This window comes from Arvicanthis niloticus, chromosome 14 (genome assembly GCF_011762505.2).
Source record: "Arvicanthis niloticus isolate mArvNil1 chromosome 14, mArvNil1.pat.X, whole genome shotgun sequence".
NCBI classification, from domain to species: Eukaryota; Metazoa; Chordata; class Mammalia; order Rodentia; family Muridae; genus Arvicanthis; species Arvicanthis niloticus.
Window position 1 is genome coordinate 11,626,177 of NC_047671.1, and position 26,766 is coordinate 11,652,942.

Consider the following 26,766-nt stretch of genomic DNA (forward strand, 5'->3'; position numbering starts at 1 on the left):
TGTTAAACTCTCAGTTCTGATTCTCATGGGGCATAATGAGGAACACGGGGTACCAACAGGCAGGAGGAGGAAGTGAGAAACTTCCAAAATGAAGTCTGTTTTTTGGTAATAGTTGGGGGCTAACTCTGCACTCTAACGGAAACAAAAAAAGAAAAGAAAAGAAACCACCAACCAGAAACATCCGGCTCAAAAGACCAAATAAAGAAGCCAAGCTTAGCATGGGCCCCAGAAGCCTGCTGAGTGTGCACAGTGAACCACAGGAAAAGTACACCCGTGGGGTAGTCAGAAGCCCCTCCAGCCACACTGCAGGGGCACAGTCAGAGCCAACGCAGAGCATGGCAGCCACTGAGGTACAGCAGGGGCACCTGTGAGCAGGTAGGAATGGAGGGTTGGCCCAAGGGTGGGGCTAGAAGGGAGAGCTGTAGAGGTGTTGACTGTTGATGGCAGCTGCTCTAGGAAAAGGAGTCTGCCCCGTGGAGTCAGGCATAGAGGAAGTCTCAAGTGGTATAGTTTGAGATAAGAAGGAAAAAAGACAGAGACAGGCAGGACACAGGAGACAGGAGGAAGAACAAAAGCCTCTGGGCTTGCAGTACCAGAACAGAAAAAAAGTATGGGAGGGAGCAGATCGTTCTGATTTAAGGATGCAAGGGGTTCCAGTCCTCCTGAGAGCTGCCTGGTTCACAGACTGCTGCAGAGAAGTGGGTGGCTCTCCATCCCTTCCCCTGCACTGAACTTCTTGAGAGGTCTGTCCAAATCAGGCTGAGTGCTACAGAGAGAGTTTGTCACTCACAGACTGGCCTGAGCAGGTGCAGAGAGGAGGAGGAGGACCAGGGGACAAGGATGCAGGCAGCGCTTGAGGGGAGCATGTAAAAATCCTGGTGTTCAGGTCCCATCCGAGGTCTAGGGTGTGCCCAGGCATGAATGGTTCTCAAAGCTCCCAGAGTGTGTTCATGTGCAGTCAAGTTGCCACACACCTTTGGAAGGTGAGGAGGACCCTCTCTGTGTGTTACCAACATTGGGAGAGAGTTGACAAGTGGGAGACACACAGGTAGCTTGATTTTTTTAATTGAGATTATTTTTTTCATACAATATATTTTGATCACTGTTTTCCCTCCTTTGTCTCTGCCCAGACTCTCCCCACCTTAATATAGAAACAAAAGACCAGTAAGTTTTTTTTACAAAAAAATGCCCAGAGCATTATGAAAAAAAAATCCAAAATATCACTGAGTTGTTTTGTCTTGGCCATCTCCTGCTGGGTATGGGACCTTTTAGTGTGGTTTGTATGTCCAGTGAAACTCCTTTGAAGAAACTAATTTTGCCTTTGCAAGTGGTTGTAAGCTGGAGACAGAGTCTTGATTAGGGATGGAAGTTCATCTCCACTTTTCCTGTCAGCACTGGGACAGAGTTTGGTTTGGACTGGTGTGGGCCTTGTGTGAGCAGCATGATTTTTGTCAGGGGACAGTTGTTCCTGTCTCTGGGGTGAGAGATGAGAGATGGCCTGTGACTGCTAAAGTCTTAAATCCAAGATCTGGGCATTTAAGCCTGGCTCCTGACTCCTCTGACAGAGGAGCGGAAAGGCCAGCATGGTGGTCCCTGTCTTTCATCTCAGCAACAAGGAGGCAGAGGCAGGAGGATCTCATCCTGGTCCACATAGTGAACTCTATTACTGCAGAATAAAGCTCTGGAGAGAGATGGGGGGAGGGAGGAAGGGACAAAGAGGGATCCTGGCCCAGCACACCTGCCACTCTCCCTGGGTTTGCCAGCTGCCTCTAGGGGCTGCTTCCTCCTTGTAAGGCCTCAACCTGGCTCCTGGACCGCAGCCCCAGGCTCTGGACAGGAACAGAGTCAGAGTCCTTTGTGGGGAGGAGTGGGTTTCACAAGCTCTGATTCTCTGTGCTGCCCCCAAGTGCAGCAAGAGAGAGTGCTTCTTCACACTCACAGGGTCCGTGTTCCATGAGGATGGTTTGAATGCTGTTGGTTATTTAAGGATTAGGCCGTAGATACTGCACTGGTTGGCCTGCAGAGGTGCAAGCTTTGTCTGTAAGCATGTGAGAACTGGTTTTAGGAGTCCTGTTTTTTAACTAGGGGTCCTGGTTTATGTAGGGGTCCTGCTTTTTGTACTATCATTTTTAGAGGCTAAATGTTAAGCAGTGTGTGGTGCTGTGTGGTGGTGGTTTCTGTTGTTAATTTTTCAGTCAGCAGACACGGGTTTCATTGTGACATCTTCATACTAAGGTTATATTTTTATATTATCACTATATCTTGTTCTCATCTGACTTCTTACTTTCCTCTCCCTTCCCTTCCCCCACCAATAAGCCCTCTCCTCCTTTTAAAAAGCGTTTCAGGATTTATTTATGGCATATTTGTATGCACACACATCTCTGTGAGGGTATAGGCACCTGACCGCAGGTGACCAGAATGGGACCCTTGGATCCCTTGGAACTGGAGCTACAGGTGCCTGTGAGCTACCTGTCATGAGTGCTGGACTGAGCAGGTCCTCGAGGAGAGCAGCAAGCACTCTTAACCCATGGCCACTGCTCCAGCCTCAAGGGTTCTCCCTTCTGCTTCCATATATAAACAATAGTGTTCCCTCTTCCTCCTCCCACCCTCCTCTTTCTAAACACACACACACACACACACACACACACACACACACACACACGTACGTCTACCTACAATCCGCATATGAGGGGGGAATGTGGTATTTTTCCGAGTGTGGTTTATTTCATTCGTTTATCGTGATCACTTCCAATTGGATCAACTCCCCTGTCCCTGCCATAACGTCAGTGTATTAATTTGGTTTGGTTTTTGAAAATGCCATCCAAACCCACCTGAGTTATAATCACTTAAATATGGTCAAAAATACAAATTCCTGTGGCCCCTTCAAACCAAGGAAGTGTGCTTCGGGGCTAGAACCCACCCTAAAGTCCCTGATGAGCGCTGTGTGTATCAAAGTTCAAGAACTGTGTTTATCCTTTAATCCAGAAGGCACCCAGTGTCTGTAGAGAGATGAGGACAGAGGTGACAGACGCCGAGGACTAAGAACCCTTTTATTTTACCTAACCTGCCTCTGCACTGCCCATGGTTGGAAACGGAGCTTCTACATCCTAAGTGACATAGTCACTAGGCTCGGACATGCAGGCTGCACTAGAGGGCGCCAAAGTATCTCCAAAAGCCATTTCCAGGTCGGTCGCTCCCTGTTCCACTTCACTGATACTGTGACTCTGAAAGGGACACCAGAATACATCAGAGTGCTTAGCTGCTAAAGAACACTCTTGTTATCCCTGGGGCTGAGGAATCCACCCCTTTAAGCGGATATTTCTCCTCCCGAAAGAAATGCACAGCTCCTTTATAATATCTTCACAGCGAAATGGGGTCAAGCTCTTTGAGGAGCTCTGAGCCGTCTCCTAACATAAGTCAGGCAGCCAGTCCCCTAACACAAGGCAAGTGGTTTGCACTGCTAAGGACCCAGAAACCTTGAGTCACAAAAGCAATGTTTAACATGTTTATTATTGATTCGTTCTATGACAACACTTATAATAGGGAGTGGGGGATGGTAAAGGAGGTGGTGGCATTGGTGGTGGCATTAGTGGTGGTGGCAAAGTCGGGGCAGAACTGTAAACTGTGGAAAACAGAATGGAGCTGGCTAAGGGCTCACCCGACTGAAGGATTAAAAAGCAAACCCTTGGGCTGATGGGCAAGTTGTTCTTCTCTCTCTCTCTCTCTCTCTCTCTTTCTCTCTCTCTCTCTCTCTCTCACACACACACACACACACACACACACAGTCACAGTTCTCCACCATTAGAATACTCCTGCACCTCAGTTTCAATACTTTATTTTTCTATTCTTTTTGTCTCTTTCTTCCACTTTCCATTGTAAATGCTTCTCCATCAGTGGTCAACGCCCCGTTCCCATGTTCACATCTTCTATGGGAACTTCTCTGGTTCTCAAGGAAAAAATTGAGCGCATGTTCTCCCACACATGCATACTACTTCTGTACACTTTGTCTTTAATGTTCTCCTGATTTGGCTTTTAAGAGGCTGATGGGATCTCCTTGCTCATCAGAGATGGCCTTTCAATCGACCTCTCCAAAGGTTGTTTTAGAAACCTAGCAGATGCCTCATGCCAACCCATCACACAGTCTCACATGTCATGCTAACCCATCACACAGTCTCACATGTCATGCTAACCCATCACACAGTCTCACATGTCATGACAATCTATCACACAGTCTCACATGTCATGCCAATCCATCACACAGTCTCACATACCTACCATGAGACTGAACAAGAAGCAAGTTATGATCTGAATTCAGACAGCCTATAACAAATGCTTCTGTTTTATTTTGTTTTTTACACTTTATTAAAGTATGATATGTATCCAGAAAAGTGAAACAATTGTAAGTGGATCATTTTGGCAATAAAGTCCCCATAAATGAACATGCTCGTGTAACTACTGCCCAGGCTGAGAAACAGACTACATAACCAGGCAGATGTACCTCAACAACTGTACTTAGAACTGTATTTCTATTTAAACTTGTGATGGGAAAAATGAGCTATGAAATTTCAAATATGTGAGTAGACATATCAGAGGCGGTGGAAGTGAAAATGCTCTACCTATATGAGGGAAATGGCTACACTTGGAGGACACTGTGTTGGTGGGAACATCCCAGCAGGGGCTCATGGGAATGAGACTGAAACCAACTACGAATGGTTGTCTGCCTGCCAATTCTTGCTGGTCTCCGAGCTAGGGACCCCACAGGTGCTGTCTCTCTGGTACCATTGAGGTGTCCATCCCATTTGTCTTAGTCGGGGTTTCTATTCCTGCACAAAACATCATGACCAAGAAACAAGTTGGGGAGGAAAGGGTTTATTCAGCTTACACTTCCACATTGCTGTTCATCACCAAAGGAAATCAGGACTGGAACTCACACAGGGCAGGACTTTGGAGGCAGGAGCTGATGCAGAGGCCATGGAGGAATGCTGCTTACTGGATTGCTTCCCCTGGCTTGCTCAGCTTGCTTTCTTATAGAACCCAGGACTACCAGCCCAGGAATGGCACCACCCATAATGGACCCTCCCACCCTTGATCATTCATTGAAAAAATGCCTTACAGCTGGATCTCATGGAGGCATTTCCTCAAGGGAGGCTCCTTTCTCTGTGATAACTCCAACTTGTGTCAAGTTGACACACAAAACCAGCCAATACATCATTTAAAGCCAAAAAACGCTAAGGCAATGTAGAATTATCCTAATTCCTGTGTTACTACGCTAAGAAGTCCCAGTGCCAGGACTTCAGTCATTTAGCACTTCCCAGAAGGAACAGCACAGGCGGTAGGGATGGGGACAGTTGTCCTGGAGCATCCCCCTCCAGGGAACTTGACAATTCCATGGAAAGTCTCATTGAGAAGTCATGAGCGTTAGGGATAGTAGGGTAGGTAGAGGCCAGGCCCTGAACACAAGCCAAGGCTGGGGTAGCTTTTTATCAACAGCACGTTACCTGCTGTAGTCAACACATAAGGAAATGGTTGATCCCAGAGGTATCAGAACATGGTCCCTTGCCCACACTACATTGAGAACTATAGAGGCAGATCACCTTGGGACAGGGGTTGAAGCAACGCTGCTCACCCTGTGGTGGCCAAAAAGCAGAGACAGGAGGAAGAGAAGGGACAAGTTCCCAACAGCCTCTTTCAGAGCAGGCCCTCTTTTTCTCTTTTTTCTCTTAGGACCCATTTGCTAAGGGTTTCACAGCTCATGATAGCACCATGGCTTCATCACCAAGCCTTCTGGGCCTTTGGGGCGTATTCAGAGTGCAAACTACAGCCGTGGGCTTCCTCCGTTCCAGTCGCCCAATCAGCTTCTTTGCCTTTCTTACCCTTCCATGCATGATGGTGGGCGTTCCGGAGGAGGAGTGCAGGGAAGCAGGAGGAGAGGTGTTTCTTCTGCATTTCTGAGATGCCTCGATGCTGGGGCTAAGTAGTTCTCCCACCTGGTATTTTCCATTAGAGGAAATGTAGGGTTTCTGTTGTTGGCACAACAGCTCAGCCGCCAGCACCGAACAAGTGTTTAAGATGATGCCCTGACCTTCTGACCTGACGTGCTTACAAGCACAGCACAGAGCTTCCCATAGCTACGGGATGAGCCCTTATTGCTGTCAGGGCATGTATATCCTCCTAATCGCAAGAGGTTCTGTGCTTCAGGGAGGACTGCCGGGCAGCATACTGCCCAACACTCCTTGGGCTAACCTTCAAGACCTTTTAGTGGGGCTAGCCAAACTGGCCAGGAACCTTGCCTGTTCAGAGCAATATGGTCAGAGACACCCTGGACGTGGAAGACTGAGGTATACCCTGGTTCCACTCCTCACTAGTACTGGACAGTTCACAGGTCAAATGTTTTTGTGTTCTTTCTTTGTTTCCTTCCATTTGTTTTGTTGAGACTGGCCTTGAACACAATGTAGAAGAGGCTGACTTTGAACCCCTGGTCTTCCTGCCTCCAACCCGCAAAATGCTGGGATTATAGACATGTATTACTGTGCCTGGCTTGTTCTCTCCACTTTTTAAATGAGAGGTTATCTTGCCTAGCATGTGGGGGGCTCTACATGTCATCCCACCACCTCCACAGAAAATAAATCCAGAGGGAGGACAGTCACCTGAAGAAACAAAAGAGCATCTACCCCATCTCCTCACAAGTTCTGTGGTCAACAGAGTCCTGTTGATGTGTCAGAGGGTGCTGAATGGTCTCTAATGTGATTGGCTTATCCACTCCTTTCTCCTCTGCTTCTCCGCTTCTCTGCTGCTCTCACTACACCCTGCTCCCATCTTCTCTGTGCTCCACGAGTGATCTCCAACTTCAGTGCACGCAGCCCTCGAGTCTTACCCAGCCGAAAGCCATGTGTCTCTAACCACATGCAGAGGTCCCACCTGCCTGTCCAGGCATCTCAAATCAGCACCACAAAATATATTCCCAGTAGCATTTACTGTACTCCATTTGTTCCATTTCTTTATAAAGCACAATAGACATAAACCGAATGCACCCATCACATGTAAACAGCCTAATAAATATGTTTGAACCAATGTGCCCAGGGAAGCAGCATCTGAAGAAAGAAAGAAACATCTCTAGCAGCCATGCACCCCCTCCAGTGGGATCTGAACCTTGACTGCAGTGAGTTAACGCCTGGTTTTGACCTTAGTATTAAGGACAATCCTGCAGTCTCCGCTCCCCTCTGCCACTGGCTGTTTTCATTTAACGCTGTGAGGTCCGCTCACACCACTGAGTGGAGCTGCAAGCCTTGGTTGCCCTGCTGTCAAATTGTCATTATTTAGCCATGGCATTGTAGAGGGGCACTTGGCTTAACCCCTGTGGCTCTTATGAGTGTGTTTGCACTGGGCATTTCTGTGTATAGACCTGGGATGGAGCTGCCTGGCCACAAAACACACAGCTGGCCTTTCTAACAGACGCTGCCAGTCCTTTCCAAAGGCCACCACTTCCTCACCAATATGTGATGCCATTTCGATACACCCTTCCGGTACCCCCATGGCTATGGATAGTTCTTTTCCTCCTGAGTTATCTCATGCTTGCAGCCCTTTCCCCCTGAACTGTCTTACCCCAGGGACTGTGGACCACTCCATGTACACACACAGCATCCTACTTCACACAGAACTCCACAGCCCCTGGCTCTTTAGACCCAGGCCTACTCATTTGTCCTGTCTGACATTCTTGATAAACCTGGTCAGCAATCAAACGGACCCCATCTCTCCTTTCAGGATTCGAGGCTTTAATTTTTCCCAGGGCTTTAATGCCTTCTCTGGTAAATCTGGGATGCCATATATTATGTCCTCTGTATTAGCAGCCCTTCAGAACAGCCTCCCTCCCAACCCACAGGAGAGTTAAAGGTGGCAGCAGCTCTGAACACTTGTCCCAACACTCCTGTTTTCACAGAAGCCTCAAGTTGTAAAGAACTTTTTAGAAATCCTAATGACTTGACAAGTAAGTGGGTTTTTTTTTTTTCTGGCTTTTAAAAAAATAACCCCCACTTCTTCATTAGTGGTAACCAGGTTTTGGTCTGCAGTTGGCAGAACTTTGAATGTTAACTGGGTGGGGAAAGAGTTGTTAACTTTGAATGTTAACAGAAATTTCAGGCTCCCACTTTCCAAACTGCTTCTCTATGGGAGAAACTCCTTGGCAGGTACAGCTGCCAAGCATCTTCCTCTAGTAGACAATGTTCAAGACTTCCTGTCATTGGAGAAAGCCATGGAAATGGGGGGTTGGGGGTAGGGGTGAGGGTGTTGGGGGCAGGGGTGGGGATGGGGTACATCAACAGCAAACAAACTTTTCTATTTTCACTACGTTTTTAAGGCAATTCAAACTGTCATGCGGTCTGTGCTTGCTCATAATTTATTATAGTTATTACATGAGCAAATACGTTGTACAGGGGACACCTAGGCAACAGTATTACCAATAATTTGGAATTTAGGAGAGCTTCGCTACTTTAATGTCCATCAAGGTACATACTTAGGTCTTTTCTATTACAGTGTAGCATTTTGCTGTGTCTATTTTTAATTTGATGCTGTTATTGGGGATGGGAGGTGGGGTGGGCTCTGTACCTAGTCTCGATGTTGTCTCACCTGGCTGGCAGGTGCCTTCTGTAAATACAAAGGGGTGTTGCTTTCCTGTGGATACAACAGGGACAAGATTTGTGGGCCATGACTCACCCAACACACCCTGCAGATTGATCCCAGGCTGTCAGTGGCCCCGAGTGACCCTGCCTCTTAGGGACTATCGTCAGGTCTCTGACCGGAAGCCCCTCCCCTCTACTGCCATCTTCACTGAATGCAGCTCAGATGTGAAATCTTCATCTTCCACATCCCGTCACCTCTCCTAGTGTTCCTTGTAAGCCACCCTTTAACCCTAAATCGTATCTGCCGACAATCCAGTGCATCGTGGGTATTATTTGAAAAGAACCTGGCCCTCTCTGCTTTAAGCTGGAAGAATGGGTCCCTCTGAGGCTTAGGATATTATAAATTCTTCTGTGCTAGGATCTGTTCTACATGCAAAACAATCACTGATCATATACCCTTGGCTTTGACACATGTGTAACTGATTCCCTTGCTGGAGCAGACACAAGAGCTATCTTATACATGTCATCTGCCAGGGGCCAGAAGGACAGAAAACTAGGAGAGGACAGATGACGGGAGGGGGCTATAGTATTGTCTGCAGCTGGCAAGAGAGCTAATCCCAGCACTAAGAGGTGGTCAGCTGGCCAAGGTCATCTGAATTTGAAGCCACAGCTAGGCTACAAAGGGAAGAGCAGTAGCTGTGCCCCACACTGAGACCTTGAGGACTCCAGGCTGCCTGTGTTTGGTTTGGTCTATGTTTAGTAGCTGGGGTTAAGACTATCTTATATTAACACATTGATCTACACCAAGGAAGCTCTGCAAGGCCAGGTTCCCTTTCTACTTGAAGTCCTCAGAATGGCCTACGTATTTTGGGACAGTCCTAGAGGCAAGCCAAAGTATAAGCACAGCAGGGAACTGTGAGGCTTGAGTACTGGCTGCTGGTTGACCCAAGGCAGGGGCGTGGCTCCCTAGAGGACATGATGCTGTAAGTCCTTTCTTGGGCCTGTGATTGGAAGAAGTATCTCCCCTCCCCGCCTCCAAGCTTTGCTTCCTCTCAATACCTCACACAATCTCCACTAGCCCTTCAAATCCCCAGAGTCATTCACCCATATATTCCAGTGACTCAGCAAATAAGTTTCTGAGAACGTCAGTAGCAGACACTGAACCCAATACTAGGACTAAGTAACAGCTAAGACCAGTCCAGACTCTGCCCTCTGGGAGGTTTGCTGGCCAATAGGCAAGTATAATAAAGTAGAAGTGTCTAACTGTAAATACTGATAAACACCATGAACAAAAGGCAAGATACTCTGAGCGGCTGATGGTTGCAGCTGTAGCTGGCAGGTTCAGCTCTGCTCATCAGTCAATCTTAATGGGAGACACTGGCCCACCAGTTAGCCCACCCTGGCCCTGGGTGTGAGGGGGCAGCAGTTGAGAAGGAAGTTGATCTTTACAAAGAGGAATTTAACACATCTATTGTTGTAATGTAGAGCTTCAGGGAATGAATTCCTTGCAGGGAGAGATTTTAGCTAAAGGAATAATATACTGAATAAGGGTAGAATTTACTGCAAGAACCAAGGATTGAGCTACAAATACAAAATATTGACCAGGCAGTGGGGGCACATGCTGCTAATCACAGCACTTGGGAGGCAGAGGCAAGTGGATCTCTTGAGTTTGAGTTGTAGGCTAGCTTGGCCTACAGAGTGAGTTCTAGGACAGCTAGGGGCATTCGGAAAAGGCTTGGCTCAAAAAAGTTAGATAGATAGATAGATAGATAGATAGATAATAGATAAATAGATGGATAGATAGATAGATGACAGACAGACAGACAAAAAACAAAGGAAGAAAAGACAAAACAAATAGTAGAATCCACAGAAATGCTTGGGGGCGATCTGAGCATCTCTGGGGCCTCAATTGCAGATCTCAGTCCCATGGGTGAGCATGGCACAGAGGCATCTGAGCAGACTATAGGAGCTGCTGCCAGGCTCCGGGACTGAAGGAAGCCCTGCTCCTCTGCGTGTGAGCAGCCGATTGCGTGACCTGTGGTAATATCTCTTGGTGACTGATGGTCCTGACGCACACATCAAGCCTAACTAGGCAAGGGAGAGAGTGGTGGAGTCTTGATGGAGTGTAATGGGATGAGGGGTTGATGGGCTTTGCCTACAGCACTGCCTTTCACAGGCGTGGCCCAACCAAGGACAAGATGTTCCTGGTGCCAGCTGGTATGACTCATGGGGATTCACCAATGTGTCTCTAAGCAAGACATTGGAATTTATAAACCACTATCAATCCAGGAGCCTGAATTCACCACCACTTCTATCACCATCACCACCATCACCACCACCACCAACAACAACAACAAAAACAACATCATCACAAAAAAACCTCACCCCTACCAAGTCTCAAGGACTTGAGATGCCTGACTTTCACATATACTCACTCAAGTTCCCTGGGAATGTAGCTGAAGTGCAGGTTCTGATTTGGAAGGCCTCCTGGGACTGTGAAGGTCATTTCCAACAAGTCTCAGGAGCTGCAAAGCAGCTCGGTGGTGGACCACGCTTTGCGTATGTAGCAAGGATTGTGAAGAGCCTTACCCGGAGTGAATGAGAACAAGCTTCTATCCATGCTTCGTGGGGAGGGTGGACCCTGATCCACCATTTTGTCCTCTCTAGCAAGCCCATGCTGGCCTCTAATTTGTGATCCCCCTGCTTCAGCCTCCCAAGGGTTAGGATCACAAGGCACGTGGAGGCAAGCATTCTTCTGAGCCTCAGAATTGATATTTGGTGGCACGACAGGCAGAAACAAGGACGCCAGAGACAGGGACTGTTTTAAGCAGGAACTAATAAAAGTTATCTTTGCTCAAATGCCTATGTGGGCTTTGGTCACCTGAAATCTTTGCGTTTGGCAAGTTGAGAAACCCTTAATCTCCATTAATTTTATAATAAAATTGAAGTTCATAAACATGAACTAGTTTCCCCTGTGGTTTTATTGCAGGCAGGAGTTTGAAGCTCTAACTGCAAACCCTCTCCTACCTTTCTGTAACCTACTTCCCCAGTGCACCAACCAGGGTTGGAGAGATCCAGGCCCACGTTCTCATTGTGGTGTGCACACTAGAATGACGTTTTAAACCCTCATACCTCAAACCAACCACATGGGTAGCAGCAAGTTATAAAAGCTCTCTGGGTCATTGCAATGCACGGCCGTGCCTGAGAATCACTGGTTTAGCCAGGCTGTCCTCTAACAAGTGGGGCAATTGAAATGCCAACGGATGAACTGCCCGTTTTGTCAGCGTCCAAACTAGTGCATCTCCATGCCAACCCTGGGACTCCGTCCAGTGAACTAGCTAAACAAAGTGATGTTTCGGAAAGAAGCCGAGTGGTCGGAGGATGGGGTTGGGGTTACCAAGGAAAACTTTGAAAAGATGGGCTGAGAATTCAATCCAATATGAGCGACACCACACATTCAGGAGCTGCAAGATTCAGGGCAGTCGAAAAGTTTGCCAATCCCAGATCATTAAAATTTAGAGTGTTCCACTATGAAACCTCTGGCACTTAGTCCACAGGACACAGTGGCCGATAAGAAACTATAGGAAACAAGAAAGATGGTGTAGGTCTACTGGGCCAACAGGCTTGCAAGCCAAGCATAGAGGCCACACTGGGACTGAGCAAAAGAATAAATGGCAAGAAACTTTACTTCACATAGTGCAAGCAAAGCAGGGTGAGAGAAACAGCCGCCACCAGGAACCCATGCTTCAAAGTTTTATTTTTAAGATTGGGATTATTTAAATTACAAATGGACTAGACCAACTATATGAACAGATGAAATAAGGTTTTTGAAGCAGAAGAAAAAAATGAGGCTCTTCTAGGGACCTCAGGGCATTGTCTCTTGCATAACTGAGTTGAGACTCTGAGTCTGAAACTATCTTCTCCTACATAAATCACAGGTCTGAGCTGAGTAGGGCCCCGATCGCCCTGACATGCCCCACAGCTTCCCTCGTGTGACTTCACCCTTCAAAGACTGTCACGAAGGTTGTTTTATTAGTGAGGTTTTTCCTGTTTAGATATTTGAGATAAAAAGTTATCAAGAATTTGTTGAGCTTGCATGATAGCCAAATCTCTCTCTAAAATTATAAAGGCCTACGATTCTATAAAAGTCTGAGCTCAAAAGAGATAGCTGTATAGATAATGTTGGATATTAAAAGTTTTCCATTAATAAAACAAAATAGCTGAGGTTGGGTGTTTTATAAAGGCACCAGATCACAAAAAAAAAAAAAAAAAAAAAGACCAAACCAAGAACGAATGATAAGAGGATTGATCCGAACTAGAATCATTTGCCTGGAATTTCTGCTCTGGCCTTAATTCTTTCCAGCTTTGGCTAATATCAACAGTAGGAAAAAGGAGGAGGGGGAAGAAGAGGAGGAAGAGGAGGAGGGGGGAAGAGGAGGAAGAGGAGGAGGGGGTAGGGAGGGAAAGAGGGAGGAGGAAGGGAGGAATGAAGGAAGAAAGAAAGGGAGGAAAGAAAGAAAGAAAGAAAGAAAGAAAGAAAGAAAGAAAGAGAGAGAGAGAGAGAGAGAGAGAGAGAGAGAGAGAAGGAGAGAAAGATACTTCCAACAATCATGACGGATCCTTTAGTTTAGGCTGTTCAGCAAGCTAATATTAAACCTACAGACATCTGGAATAACTATGAAGAACCCAAGCCAGCAACTGCCTCCCTGCCTCTGTCTAACCCACACCCTTCCCTTATTACCCAGACTCTGGTGAGTGGCCTGGACCCCCGGTGCTTGGGGAGTTCCATTTGACTCACATTTTTCTCTTTCCAAACCAACTGCCAAGTAACGCTTCCTCAGCTGGGGACCAATATCCTTTCCCGTGTCTCTCATGACAAGGAGCCATCCCAGTGGCTGGTGAATTACCCTCAAGACAGGGCTCTGAGGAGTTATGAGCTGATACTCTAGTCCTTCACTTCCCAAAGCCCTAATCTATCTCTCTCTCTCTCTCTCTCTCTCTCTCTCTCTCTCTCTCTCTCTCCCTTGTCTAAGATTGAAAACACTCTCCCTACCTTTTTCCCCTTTTGCTCCTCATTGAGAAACAGAATTTTAATCCTAGAAAACCAAAAACATCAGCAGAACATTGCTAGTTATCGTGTCCCCCTTGTCAAAGGTAGCCCAACACCCCTCAAGACACGTTTGTGCCTAGGAATTGTGTTGCAAGAAATACATAAATATCTAAAACGTTAGTGATAGCCCCTTAGACTTCATACATTTGTACAGTGTAGAACCTTCATAGCATTAATCACTAGCCAAAGATGCTAGAGACTTACACTGGCTGAGTTGTAATTTAAATGCTGCCTGTGAGTTTCTGACGAAACTTGTGGCTGAAACTGAGGCTCCTCATAGTTTGGTTTTGTGCTCATTGGAGCTACTGTACTGCACTGAAGAGAAAAAATCTGCAAGTCCACCCATACCCCTGCTGTCAGCATGCTCCCCTAGCAGGGGCAGGGACAGCCAATAGTAGCTTCAGTGAGACCTTTGCACTGAGAACCTGCTGGCCCCAAAGCACCACATCTAGAGAACACCTTCCACAAAGGGAACGCACGTGGCGTTCTGGGTCAGTAATCGATTTAACTCTCATCTGATGCCTTTTTGCCTGACTGTTTACAAAGCCCAAATATCCTTGGATCTAAGCACACTGCAAAGGAATATTCCACTGCAGTCTTTGTTTCTCTTGCTGTGCAATGGAAGAGAAAGGAGAAATAATGTCCTTCCCTGCCCTTCAGGACAGTGGTGCTCAGTGCTCAGATGCAGCCTGTAAAGGCATCCTCTGCAGGATCTCTCTGTGGCCACTGCCTCACTACATACGCGTATTTCCAGAGTTAACTGCCTCTAGAAGGATCGATGTCAAGGAGTGACTGAAAGAAAATAGTGTTGGACTAGTTCTGAGCCAAATGAGTATTTAGAAACATGTATGAGCCTATGATATCACAGGCGTATCGTAGTCCCTGGCTGGTTTTGCTTTCCCTCTTTCCACTCCGTTACCCAGTCCTTCCCTCCTCTCACATTAGATATCTAATGAACTTTCCCAAAATCATTCTGGAAAGAGAGATTCATCATGAATACAGAGAATCGCTGGGTCCTAATCCTGCTATCCAGCCCCTTCCAGCCTGAGTGGGACCGGACAGCATTTAAAAGGTTGGAGTGCTAGAGATAGAATCTCATTGAGTAACCCAGGCTAGCCCCAAACTCACAGTCCCAAGTGCTGTGGTTGCAGGAGTGTGGGCCCACGCCCCGGAAGCACTTAGGAGACAATAGCCAGGAAGTATTTAGAAGGCATCACCAGAGCAGGTGCCAGACATGTGTATTTTACCTGACCAGCCAGGGATGGGTAGAGATGGTTTTAAGTTCCTGAGAAATCAGTGAGAAATTCAAATAGATTTCGCCAGAGTGTGGGCAGGAAGAGACTAGAGAGAACTTTCTGGGGCAGAAACCCCAAGGAAAAAAAGAGAACAGAACGGAAAAGCTCTGTGTTGCTTGTGTTTGTACAGATGGGAGGAGGGAAGGCTGATTTGGGAGCCCAGACAGGAGTGGGGCTAAAAGGCTTGCTGCAGAGAAGGGGTGGGAAGCCAAGGGAGGCGTGGCCAGGACAGCGGTAGGGTGTTAGCACTGGGCAGCTGATGCTCAGCTACCTGGCTAGTAACACAGGAAGGCATCACAGGAAGCGCTGAGTTAAAGCATTGAGTTGTGCAATGGGCTGTCTTAAGACACCAGGAATACACCCAGGCTCCCAGCAGCTCCCAGGAGAGGGCTAGCTGTCTCTGTTTTTCCAACTGAAAACTCTCTCCCCAGCTCTCCCCAAAGCCACAGCATCTGGAGAGAGCCAACCCTGGTGTCTTGAGATCTTGCAGATAAGACTGTAACAAACTCCAATCAATGACTACCCAAAAACTTTAGGTTGGGTTTTGTTTGCTTTGTTTTGTTCTGGGGTTTTTTTTTTGTTTGTTTGTTTGTTTGTTTGTTTTTTGTTGTTGTTTGAGGCAAAATTATCTATATATCTATCAATTGATCAATTGATCTATCTATCTGGCTGTCTCTGGCTGTCCTAGAACTCACTATATAGACCAGGCTGGCCTCAAACTCACAGTTATCCACCTGCCTCTGCTTCCTCAGTGCTGGGATTAAAGGTATGTGCCACCACATCCGGCAACTTCAGAGTTTTTGACATTGCTCTCAGAACTGCACCCAGTCTGAGATCAAGAGCCAGACAAGAGAGCTATGAAGGATCCTGGAAGCCAAGCCAGTGCTAACAGAAGTGGGGAAGGCAGATCAGGGTTACTCCAGCCACAGGGGTCAAGACTTCACCTGCATCATCTTTCATCACAGCCACTAAAGGACGTAGATCACCCATTTCACAGTTCTGAAAGGATGGCACATCTAAGGTTACATAGGGACAAAACCAGGATTCACACTCAGGTTTGGTTGCCTTGGTTACACATATCCTTTGAGTTGTCTGAGTCAGGGCTGCATTTTGTGACCTGCACTTAAGGTGTGGCTGGCTTTGCAGGTCTGGAGCAGAGGCCAGGGAGGAAGGGATGGTGCAGGGGAAAATGGCTCTGTCCAGAAGACCTGAGACGTGCTCGACCCACTCACTCCACCTGATAACAGCCAGAGAAAGAGGCTGCATGGGTGCTGAGGGCCCTGATGGCTCACTCATGAGCAAACACACAGACAGGAGCTGGCAACAACCTACAGTGCTCACACAGCTGACGTCCAGACTCCAGACAAGTGAACTTCAGCTCTCAGAGTCTTAGTTTTCTCCCTTGCAAAACAGGAATAATGACACCATATAGGGTTTGCTTAGTTTTCTTTGTATTGTGGGTGGGAGGGTTCAGCGTTGTTCATTTGGGGGTGGAGAGGTGCTTTTTTTTTTTTTTTTTTTTTTTGTTTGTTTGTTTGTTTTTCGAGACAGGGTTTCTCTGTGTAGTCCTGGCTGTCCTGGAACTCACTCTGTAGACCAGGCTAGCCTTGAACTCAGAAATCCGCCTGCCTCTGCCTCCCAAGTGCTGGGATTTTTTTTTTTTTTTTCAGTACTGGGACTTAGAGTCTGATGGATGAAAAGAAGCCCTCTACCATTGTACAGGCCGGCACTCCATATAGGGATTTTGAGGTGATTAAATGACTCATGCCTGCCAGGTGTTTAACACAATGCTGGCAACCAGAGGAAACTCAACCCTTTTGGGTCGTTCTTATCATTCTTTTCACTACCATTTATCATTATTGATATTAGAAATTGTGGTTCCAGTGCATAACGAACACCAGAAAAGGCTAGAATGTTTCCTTCCCAAGCTGGCCCCATACCAGCTGCAGGACGACCCGAAGGGTTCGTTTTCTGCGTACTTTACCAGGAAAAAAAAAAAAAGGTGTTAGAGATTTGTGAGGATCTCAAAGTTCTCATAGTGAACCTGGGCCCAGCGGTTCTCTCCTGGGATCAACCCTAAGCACTGCTGGGGCCCCCTGCAGAGGAGCTCCGTGGTCTGGCCAGCGTCCAGTGGGTGGAGCCCGAGAGCCGGAGGCCGCCTGAAGGAGGGCCGATAAGGAGAATCCGCTCATCAGCGGGTGTGCAGGAAGACCTCTGGCAGCAGGGAGGGTTTTTCTAATTCTTTATTCACTAAGTGCCCCGACTTTACCATATTTCTAACAGAAAGAAACAAGCCATGAAACTGAAATCGAAGAATGGGGAAGAAACTTTTCGTGGTAGAGTTTGCTCTGGATGTTTGTCTGCTAACATCCAATCTGTTTTAAAGGCAGTGCAGTCCGTCTTGGGGTTTTTGCCTGGAAATAGGAACGACCAGGGAAGCATGTGTGGTTTTAGTTTTCCTGCATGGGCAGGTAGCTAGTTTGCAGAAATAACTTGTATTCCCCTGGTCCTCCCTCCTTCCCTCCCTCTCCCACTGCCTTTGGATCTTCCCAGCTTAACACCAGGACAGAAATGTCAACTCCAAGAAACTTCCATCGCAGGAGTAGCCACTTCGCTCTACTGTGCTTTGTCATTTAAATGACACTCTGTGGACCCTTACAAATCTTTCCAGAAACAGTTCAAATTGAGGGTAGGAAATGGCATAGAAGAGAAAAGGGTGAATTTGAATTTGGTTATCACTAAGTAAAGACCCTGAGATGCTGTGCAGATGTGACAAAATGGTTGGTACCATGTCAAGAGAGGAGAGAGGAAGGTAAAGACACAGGCATGAGGCACCGATGCCAGGGGCCACCCCCATCCCCCACCCCCGCCCCCACCCCCATCCACCACGGGCATTGCTCTGGAGTGGCTTAAGTGGGTGGAGAAAGCCAGCCGGTTCACAGACCTGAAGAGCAAACTGGGTATAAAAGGGTGAGGTGCCTCTTCTGCACCACCTCTCCTCAGCACTGCGCCTTTTAAGAGAGCCTGACTGCTCTTTATCGGGTTCTGCCTTCTGCTCGGGAAGCCAGCCGGAGGGTAAGTACCATCCTCATTTCTGTTGATTGCCAATTAGTCCTTGTTGAGGGCTGCCTTCGCCCTCTTTAATCTTACTCCCTTTCCTTTCTTTTTAAAGGGATTTGAAACTTAGATGTGTCTGACTCCAGATCCCATACTTTCTATTATTGCTGTGGTTATTGTTATATTGGTACCATGTTTAATGTTACAAGTTAATGGGCTTTACTGCAACATTGTATACATGCACACTTGATTATGTCTTGATCATGCTCGTCTTCCTTTCTGTCCACTCTCGCCTTCCTGTCTCCTACTCTGCTCTCTTTTAAATGGTGAAGTGTGTCTCTAATTGTTGGAACTGAATAGCTGGAGATCTGGTAGACTAGAAGAATATTTACCAAAGCCACAGTCCTCTTCCCAGAAGCTTAAAAGTAGTGTCTTTGTTATGATTCCTGGAGAGGGTGGAAGCGGCCCTGGGCTGGTGTGGAAGAGAGCTTCCACTGGGTGCCCACTCCGTGCTAAATGGCCCTGCCTAATCAGCACAGTTTCATCAGGACATGCTCCTGAAAAACCAAGCAAAGTTAGCAATGGCATTTATATGACTCACAAGAAAATGTGGGGTACTGGGAACAGCCCTTCCCAGTTATGGGCTTAGGGCTTCTGTGTGCATGTACTGTCCTGCTGAAGGGAGCATGCTTGTGTTCCCGTTGGGATCTCTGATCAGTCACACGTATAGCCAGAGATTCGGTGGCTTCCTGCAGCACTCTGTCGCCGCCCAGTTCAAGGCTCTGAGGAGTGGTGTCTGCAGCACAGAGAAGTGTTTCAATCAGGAGGGCAGGAATACCTGACAGCAGCTCTTTGTTTCTGATTACAGTTCTAAGGAGAACTGAGCAGTTCCTGCCATTGTGATCAAAAATGACCTAAAATAAAGATTAGACAAAGTAGCAAATAAATGTCAGCACAGGAAGTCTTTTTATTATGACAGAACACGAAAATGTTTCAAGGAACCCAGATCCAACACTTAGTGTTATTCGAGGAGATACTCAAGGCATGGAAAATTGAGGACTTTCAGGTCTCTCCAATTGTGCCAGTTACTAATACATGCTACAATACAGTGAGTTTCATTGTGTGTAATAAAACAGGGAAGACAGTCAAAGCAAGGTTTGTCTCAAATTGAAAGATAGAGCACTGCCTCATTCCACTGGCAATCTGGGCTCTAAAGCACACTTCCCAGCTCCTGCTGGGCAGCTTACCATGCGCAGCTTCCAGAATATTCTTAGATGCTAACTTGTAGCCACATCAGTAATTCGTGGGAGAGGCTGGCTTTGAGGAATTGCTGGTATTACTTTAAACAGACGGTTATGGATCCCACAGAGGACACAGAGCCCTTTCTCTCTTGTTCAACCCCGTAGCCCAGACTTACTTCAAGGTTGCTGTGAATTCAGGCTGCTGTACCCTGCCACTCACTTCAGAACCTTCCATGCAGAAGCTGCTAGTGTCATTTGTTCGCTTTGGTAAAATCCTGGATGACAGTAACTTGTCTGGTCCCAAACCAGAAGACAGAGAGGCACAGGACCTGCGTAAGCTGGCTCTGCCTGCCTCTGACCTGGTAGCAGGGCCTAAGGAGCAGACCCCTCCCCTTGTGCTAAGTGAATTTTCCTTTTCTTTTTCTTTCAGTCTTTTTTTTCTTTGTCTTCCTTTCTTGCCCCCTCCCCTGCCTTTAACATAGTATACGATCCTTGCCATGGGGCTGCTTGCTCTTCTTTCTTACCAATTAAAATCGCTCATTTTGCAAACACCAGAAACATCATTTTGGTCTACAACTAGCTAGAAAGATTACCATGAGTGTACACACATACATACACACACACACACACACACACACACACACACACCTTTGTGTATGTCAGAAATATTTTCCACATCTGTAGATTCTTCAAGTCACTTTGGTAAAGTTTTCAGGTTTCACTCCCAGTCAGTAGAAGAATGTGAAAATAAAGAGGAAGAGACAAATACCACATGTAGAACATTCTAGAACTATTAGAATAGTTCTATTGAAAATTGGAATGAAGACCTATTTTACAAATGCAATGAAAAGGAAGGAAGAGGGGGAGGGAAGGAGAATGAGGGAAAAGGGGGGAAGCAAGGAAATTATTAAAATCTAACACTCTTATTAGATTTAACTCAGAATTGTTTCTTGTTAACTGATATTCAGTATTCCATAATTATCAAACTCTTATTATAAAAGAAATGACATTTGTCAGTGTTCCAGAATGGGCTTTGCTGTGCACAGAAAGTGTCTCTAGTATCTGACCACAGGAAGCAGAACCCAGAGGCTCCTTTTTCTCCTGTTTCATAAGACACAAGGCTGAGACACTGTTTGCCTCAGAGCTGGTCCCCAGCACAGAGCACAACAGCTTGCCCAAGCGCTTCAGAGCCTGAAGCCACCACCGTCCCTCTCTTCAGCAGGACTCAGATGGGCCACCCTCCTGCCAGTCAAACACAGAGCGTGAGACCCACTCTCGTTTGTCCTCTGTTCAGCACGGGTTGTCACCATTTCTTAAGAAATGTAAAATGAGTTTTATCCCATAGTCAGTATCCTCCTTCCTCCCTCCCACTGCAAGCTGCTCTAGGGGGCTCAGGGCAGAGAGCATCTTCCCTCAGCAGAAACTGAGAGAGGGCCTGTCCCTCTCCTCCAGTCTGGCTTTTCCTGTGCTCCCCAGAGCCAGGACACCTGCTGATTCACGTCTCGGAAACATGAATGGACAGTCTTTGATTGGTGGCACTGATGACGCCCATCACGGTCCTCTTTGGATAGACCCTTTTGGGTCAGCGCCAGGAGGCTTCAGACGGCTAAGCTTGGTCCTGGCACACAGGTGGCAAGAACAGGTAGGCTCCCTTCCAGCAGCTTGTTCCTTGGGGAACCTGAGAGACTGCTCCCAGCTTGGTGTCTTTTCGGAGGAGAGTCTGGGGTATGGGTGGTCAGCCAACTCTACTGAGGACCGTGCTGTGGCCTGAACTACTCCCGTAGGCTTAGAGGCTGCACTACTGAGCTGCACTACTGAGCTAGTTGCCAAGCCTTAGAAAAAACAAAGAAGCACAAGTCAGTCAGGGGCTCTACAGTTCTCCCGCTTCTCTTAGATGAAAAAAAAAAAAAAAAAACTCTTCCATTACCCTCCCTGTTCCACAGAAACATAATGGTCTTTTCAGCAGAGCATGAGCATCAGCTAGAGGGAGCCTCTCCTGGGCACTGCATCCAAGTTCCAAACCGAGACACAGACTACCTAGCATGATAACATTCTAGAGTGAACTAGATTTAACTAGTTCTCCTAACCAGCTCTCAGGCTGGAGTTCTGGAACAGGCGTCAGTGATCGCAGGACCTACAGGAAGATCAGCAACTCGGAATAAATGGCTCCCAAGGACTCTGGGACATAGCCACTGTCTGCTCGGTCAGGGGGAGCCACTCTCTGAGGTGTGGGGTGGTGGGGAACTATGTTACAGCCATGTGATACATCCCAACACAGGAATACTGGAGACACGGATGTAGATTGGGCAAAAGTCGTTTAGTCTTAACTTGGGGTGGTTCCACGGGGACACAGGCCATTCAGGTTCCCAGTCATGTCTGGCCAGTTATACTATCAGGTTTCGAATCTCTGGGGTGATGTGGTATTCGAAACTCTCAAAAATAAATAAATACAAGCTGGAAGTTTTGAGAGCATGCACTTGTGTATTCTGGAGTTGATTTCTATGGCGGGTGGAAACTGCCACTTTCAGGGGTCAATAGGTTTGGTTACGGTGACTTGGGACACCTGTCCTTTGAGCTTCTCCGTGTAATGTCCTAGACTCAAAGCTGATGCCTCTTGTAACTTGGTTTGGCTTTGAGAAAAGGTCACTGTCACCAAGACAGGGTTTAAGCAGGCATATTTTCAGTGATGAGTTCTAAAAAGAGAGCGGTCTGAAAGAAGCAGTAGCCACTGCTTAGATAAAAGTTTTATTCTTATTTATTTATATGTATTGTTTTATGAAGTGGAAATAACTTTTTCATAAGTGTTGCATTACTTAAACAGACCCGTGGATTTTTAAGGACAGGGCAGAACGAACCATGTTCTGTGGACTTGGCTCAGGTTTCCGTGTCTCCTGGAGTTTTCAGTGTCAAAAATTTCCAATACAAAAGATTCATCGATAGACTCACAAATGCCAGATACAATGTTGCCAGGACAGAGTGACCTTGGTGTGGAATGCATTGTAGAAATGGTTCCAATTTTGTATGATGATTAATGGTGTGCCATTGTTTAAAAAACAGGAAGATAGACAGGCATGTCTGTACATACCTATAATCCCAGCACTTGGGTGGCAAAGGCAGAAGCAGCAAGTTCAAAGCCAGCCTAAGCTATAGTGAAAACTAAAATTGTTATATAGTCATAAGTCAGTGATAAAACATTGATTTCTCTACTGGCATTAACATAAGTCAAAATTAGAATCCAGTGTTTTTGAAAGACATAATTTTAAGCCGAGCATCGAGGCACACACCTTTAATTCCAGGACTCAGGAGGCAAAGGCAGGTGGAATATCTGTGAGTTCAAGGCCAGCCTGGGCTACAGAGTTAGTTCCAGGACATGCAGGGTTGTTGCTAGCTAGCTCTTGGATGTAGTAAACACCGAACACTGGAGGAGCTCTGTCGGTGGCCTTGCTGTGAGGAGAGATGAGCTGGCTTATGTGTGCAGCTCTGGGCATCTCCTTGGTCTTGCCTTTTGTGGCTGTGGCTTCTACAGATTTCCCACTGAAGCCTTCGAAGGCTGATGATGGAGCTGCTCTGTTTCCTTCTTACCTGTCTGTATTCTGTGCCTGTATTCTTTTCATACATCCTGGGTGACTTGGCTGTTGTCCTTCTCCAAGTGTCTAACTCTAGGAGTGTGTCATTGGTAGCCCCTACATCTGTGGTTGACACCATGAAGCCTTCATGTTGTGTCACAGGGTACCAAATTCAATGATATTAGTTCGCTCCTGTTACATACTTAACATAAGAATTAGTCAGCCCTGTAGTCAACACACATTATGGTTACAGCATTTGTATTGACTATAATAAAACCTTGTGCATTCTTATACCGTGCAATACACATCATAGTCTTTGGCTTTTGACAGCATTGTCCATTTCTACCTGTCTCAGTTTCTACACCAGTGCTTCTCAACCTTCCTGATGTTGCGACCCTTTAATGTAGTTTCTCATGCTGTGGTGAGCCCAACCATAGAATTATTTTCATTATTACCACATAACTGTAATTTTGATACTGTTATGAATTGTAATGTAAATGTCTGTGTTTTCCAGTGGTCTTAGGTGACCCCTGTGAAAGGGTCATTTGGCCCTCCAAGGGATGGCTAAATATAGGTTGAGAACCACTGCTCTACACCTCTGTGGGTATGTTTCTTGCTTGTTTTATGCATTTACAATGGATTCCAAATTGTAGACTGAGACAACTGGATGATATAAGAACGAATTCAAGCGATCTTATTCTTGGAGACTCGGGTCAAGGGGTTCTTAGGCTGTCTCAACACACACAGTCTATTTTAACAATTTCTTCTTTTTCGAAGAATTCTTAAATAAATTCAGTAGTTTGGATTTTTGTTTGTTTGTTTTATATATTGGCAGTTTGCTTTTCTGGGACAGAGATCTCATGTATCCCAGGCTATGTTTGAACTATTATGTTGCTGAGGCTGGTCTTAAACTTCTGATCCTCCTGCCTCATGGGATTACAGGTATATGCTACCATGCCTGCTTATAACTTCTATTTTGTGAGAGAAAGAAAGAAAGAAAGAAAGAAAGAAAGAAAGAAAGAAAGAAAGAAAGGAAAAGAAAGGAAGGAAAGAGGAAAAAAGCGACAAATGTTCCGGTTGCTTATTTCAGCTGTTTATTATCTGACTTGTTCTGATGATTTTACTCTTCTTTCTTTTCAACAGCACTAAGTTCCTTGAGTGCAGGGAATGGGGGCTCAACAAATATTTGTTAAGCTAGAAACCAAGCTGTATGAGGGTACAGACAAGAATCTTCTCATGGTAGCATTAAAGACATCAAGGACGAAGGTTGTGTGGTGTTTGGGTTTGGATAATGAATTCCTCAGTGGTACTCCAGGAAGAAAGAGTACGTTCTCAGACCCATGACACTGTCAGAGCTTTCTCCAGTGGTTCTCAACCATGAGTCGAGACCCCTTGGAAGGTCCATGACCCTTTTACAGGGGTCGCCTAAGACCATTAGAAAACACGGACATCAGCAGATTTACAGTTATGAAGTAGCAACAAAATAATTTTATGGTTGGGGGGGTCAACACATGAGGAACTGAATCAAAGGGTCACAGCACTAGGAAAATTAAGAACCACTGCTGTAGGTGGATGCTTCCACACTCACCTTCTGTGGCGACAGCAGCCAAGAGTTCTTTCTGGTTCGGGATATTTACTAACCCTGTCTTTCCTTCAAGGAGCCAGAGGAAGAGGTAGCCATGGAAGACAGTCCCACCATGGTTAAAATAGACCGGGGTGAAAACCAGATGTTATCATGCCAGGGGAGAAGGCGTGGCCTCCAAGTACTTGGCTACGTCACAGGTGATATGAAGGAGTTCGCCAACTGGCTTAAAGGTATGTGAGGAGACATCCATTACTTGGAGAGACAGGGAAGCAGCTCTGAGGACATCCTTTTTCTGTGCTTCTCCCTGTGTAGTCAGCTCTTCTCACAGCCATCCCTTCTGAGTTTTCTGCTTGGCATCTTCTAACTTACAAGGCTCTTCACACCTTTTTCACTGAAGTGAGGGGCAGAGGGCAGGGCCCTATTCATTAGAGATGAAAGGAGAACCTCAGTACTCAACAAAGAAAGTTTGACTGCTGACAACTCATTCCATTGGCTTAGTTTGTATCTCTGAGCCTGGTAAACAGACGCATGGGTCCCAGGAGGGGATGTGTGGACTGACTAAACAAACTAAGGGGTCAAAGGGAGGCTTCACAAAACATCCCAGAGTTGCCCCTCTGACCAATCCTGATGACTCTGTGCAGGGTAGAACTTGATGTATTTTGTCTCTTCCTTAACTCTGCTCCTCTTGTCTCTCCAGACAAGCCTGTGGTGCTCCAGTTCATGGACTGGATATTTCGAGGCATATCCCAGGTGGTGTTCGTCAGTAACCCCATCAGTGGAATCCTGATTCTGGTGGGACTTCTGGTCCAGAACCCCTGGTGGGCTCTCTGTGGTTGTGTAGGAACTGTGGTCTCCACTCTGACAGCCCTCTTGCTTAGCCAAGACAGGTAGGCAAGCTCTCCTATGCCAGCCCCCTCTCTGAGACACTGGGCAATAGCCCTGGGCAGCAATGAGAAAGCCACACCCTCCCAGGGAAAACAACCTTTATTCTATAGAACGCTCTGTTTGCCTTTAGTCAGAGGCCAGAGAATCACCAGTAGTCTCTTACTCTCCTCATCTGAATAAGGAGCCAGTCTGAGTACTAGCGATGTGTACAGTAGCCAGCACCCATCTATCACCAGGAAAGGACCCGCTGAAGTCTCCTTTAGTGAGTCAATTATTCATTACAACTTTAAGCAAAGTGCTTCTGAGTTCTTGAAAAGGCTTAGCAACCCCCTGTAGATCTTGTGATCACCCTTGGTTTAGCATGGTTATCTCTTTCCATAGGCAATGCAGAGCCAGCTCAGCTCCTGGGCTGAAGAGGAACCTCACATCCTAGGATTAGTCTCTCTTTGTGTTTGCTGCAACTAGAAGTGACTACTGGCTAGGCACACCATTCAGTGGTAGAGCATTTGTCTAGCGTGTTCAAGGGCCTGCATTTCATTCCTGGTGTTGGCAGGGGCACCCGCATTTCCTTGGTAATTAGATTTTAGAGGCTGGTCCTATTTTTTTGTATTTATATGTGTTACTTCTCAAGTTCCTTTTTTCTTAGTTCTAAAAAGAAAAAAAAATTAAAGTGGCAATTCCATTCAAGTGACCAGTTCTTCCTGGGACTGGAATTGTGGCATCTCTTGACTTGTAGCTGTTCTTCACCCATGGACAAACACTGTGGGAGGACCCGTCTACAGAGCTCTCCACTGTTGTCATGTGTAACTTTGATTTCTGGAGGTTTTCTGAAGAAAGACAAAGGACTTTGGAATTAGTGTCCAACCTCCGTTGTCCTCAGCCCAGGGACTAAATATGACAGCAGCTTATTGGTTGCATCTGTGCCTTGGAGTCGAGTCAGATAAAAAGCCAAAAACTCTCATACCAGCTGCAGTGCGCTCACTGGCTGCAGCCCCGCCCCTCAGATCCATCTGACCTAACCAGCCCAATTCACCATCTTTACCTCACTGGTCCCTATGGTCATGACCCGTGAGAGTCAGGCTGGAAGTGAACCCTGTTGTCCTTCATGGTGCCATACACTGCCAACTCTCAGGGTCTGAAAATGGGAAGCTTGCCAAACTAAAGCTTATTCTACAGAAATATTCCCCTTGCTCTCTTGGGCTTCTAGTTCCCCCTATAGTTCCTGACAGAGTCTGTTAGAAGCTGACATAGAAGACAGTCTTTGGAAGTGAGGTTAGAACCAAACACAGAGGGAGTTTCCTAGGCAGAGCTCTCCTGACTAGCGACTGGAGACAGACTGAATACTTTACTTACTTATAAAGGGGTTTTAACAAGAGGCGCTAAGAGAGCACATTAAATAGGCGCTTGGACAA

General features: G+C 46.5%; 1 protein-coding gene across 4 annotated transcripts in view; it reads left to right on the forward strand.

Moving 5' to 3' along the window:
- Positions 1–356: 356 nt before the first annotated feature.
- The window catches only part of LOC117720166 (urea transporter 1), a 41,520-nt gene continuing 15,110 nt past the window's right edge, over positions 357–26,766 (forward strand). Inside the window, exons 1-4 of one of the 4 annotated variants that reach the window (XM_076912389.1) lie at positions 17,958–18,095; positions 20,795–20,960; positions 24,543–24,699; positions 25,167–25,356. In XM_076912389.1, the coding sequence (XP_076768504.1) occupies positions 20,829–20,960; positions 24,543–24,699; positions 25,167–25,356 (479 nt within the window). In that variant the 5' untranslated portion in view covers positions 17,958–18,095; positions 20,795–20,828. Of the gene's footprint in view, positions 376–17,957; positions 18,096–20,770; positions 20,961–24,542; positions 24,700–25,166; positions 25,357–26,766 lie in introns of those variants that run through there. The other 3 variants (XM_076912390.1, XM_076912391.1, XM_034518635.3) reach the window with 3 other exon arrangements.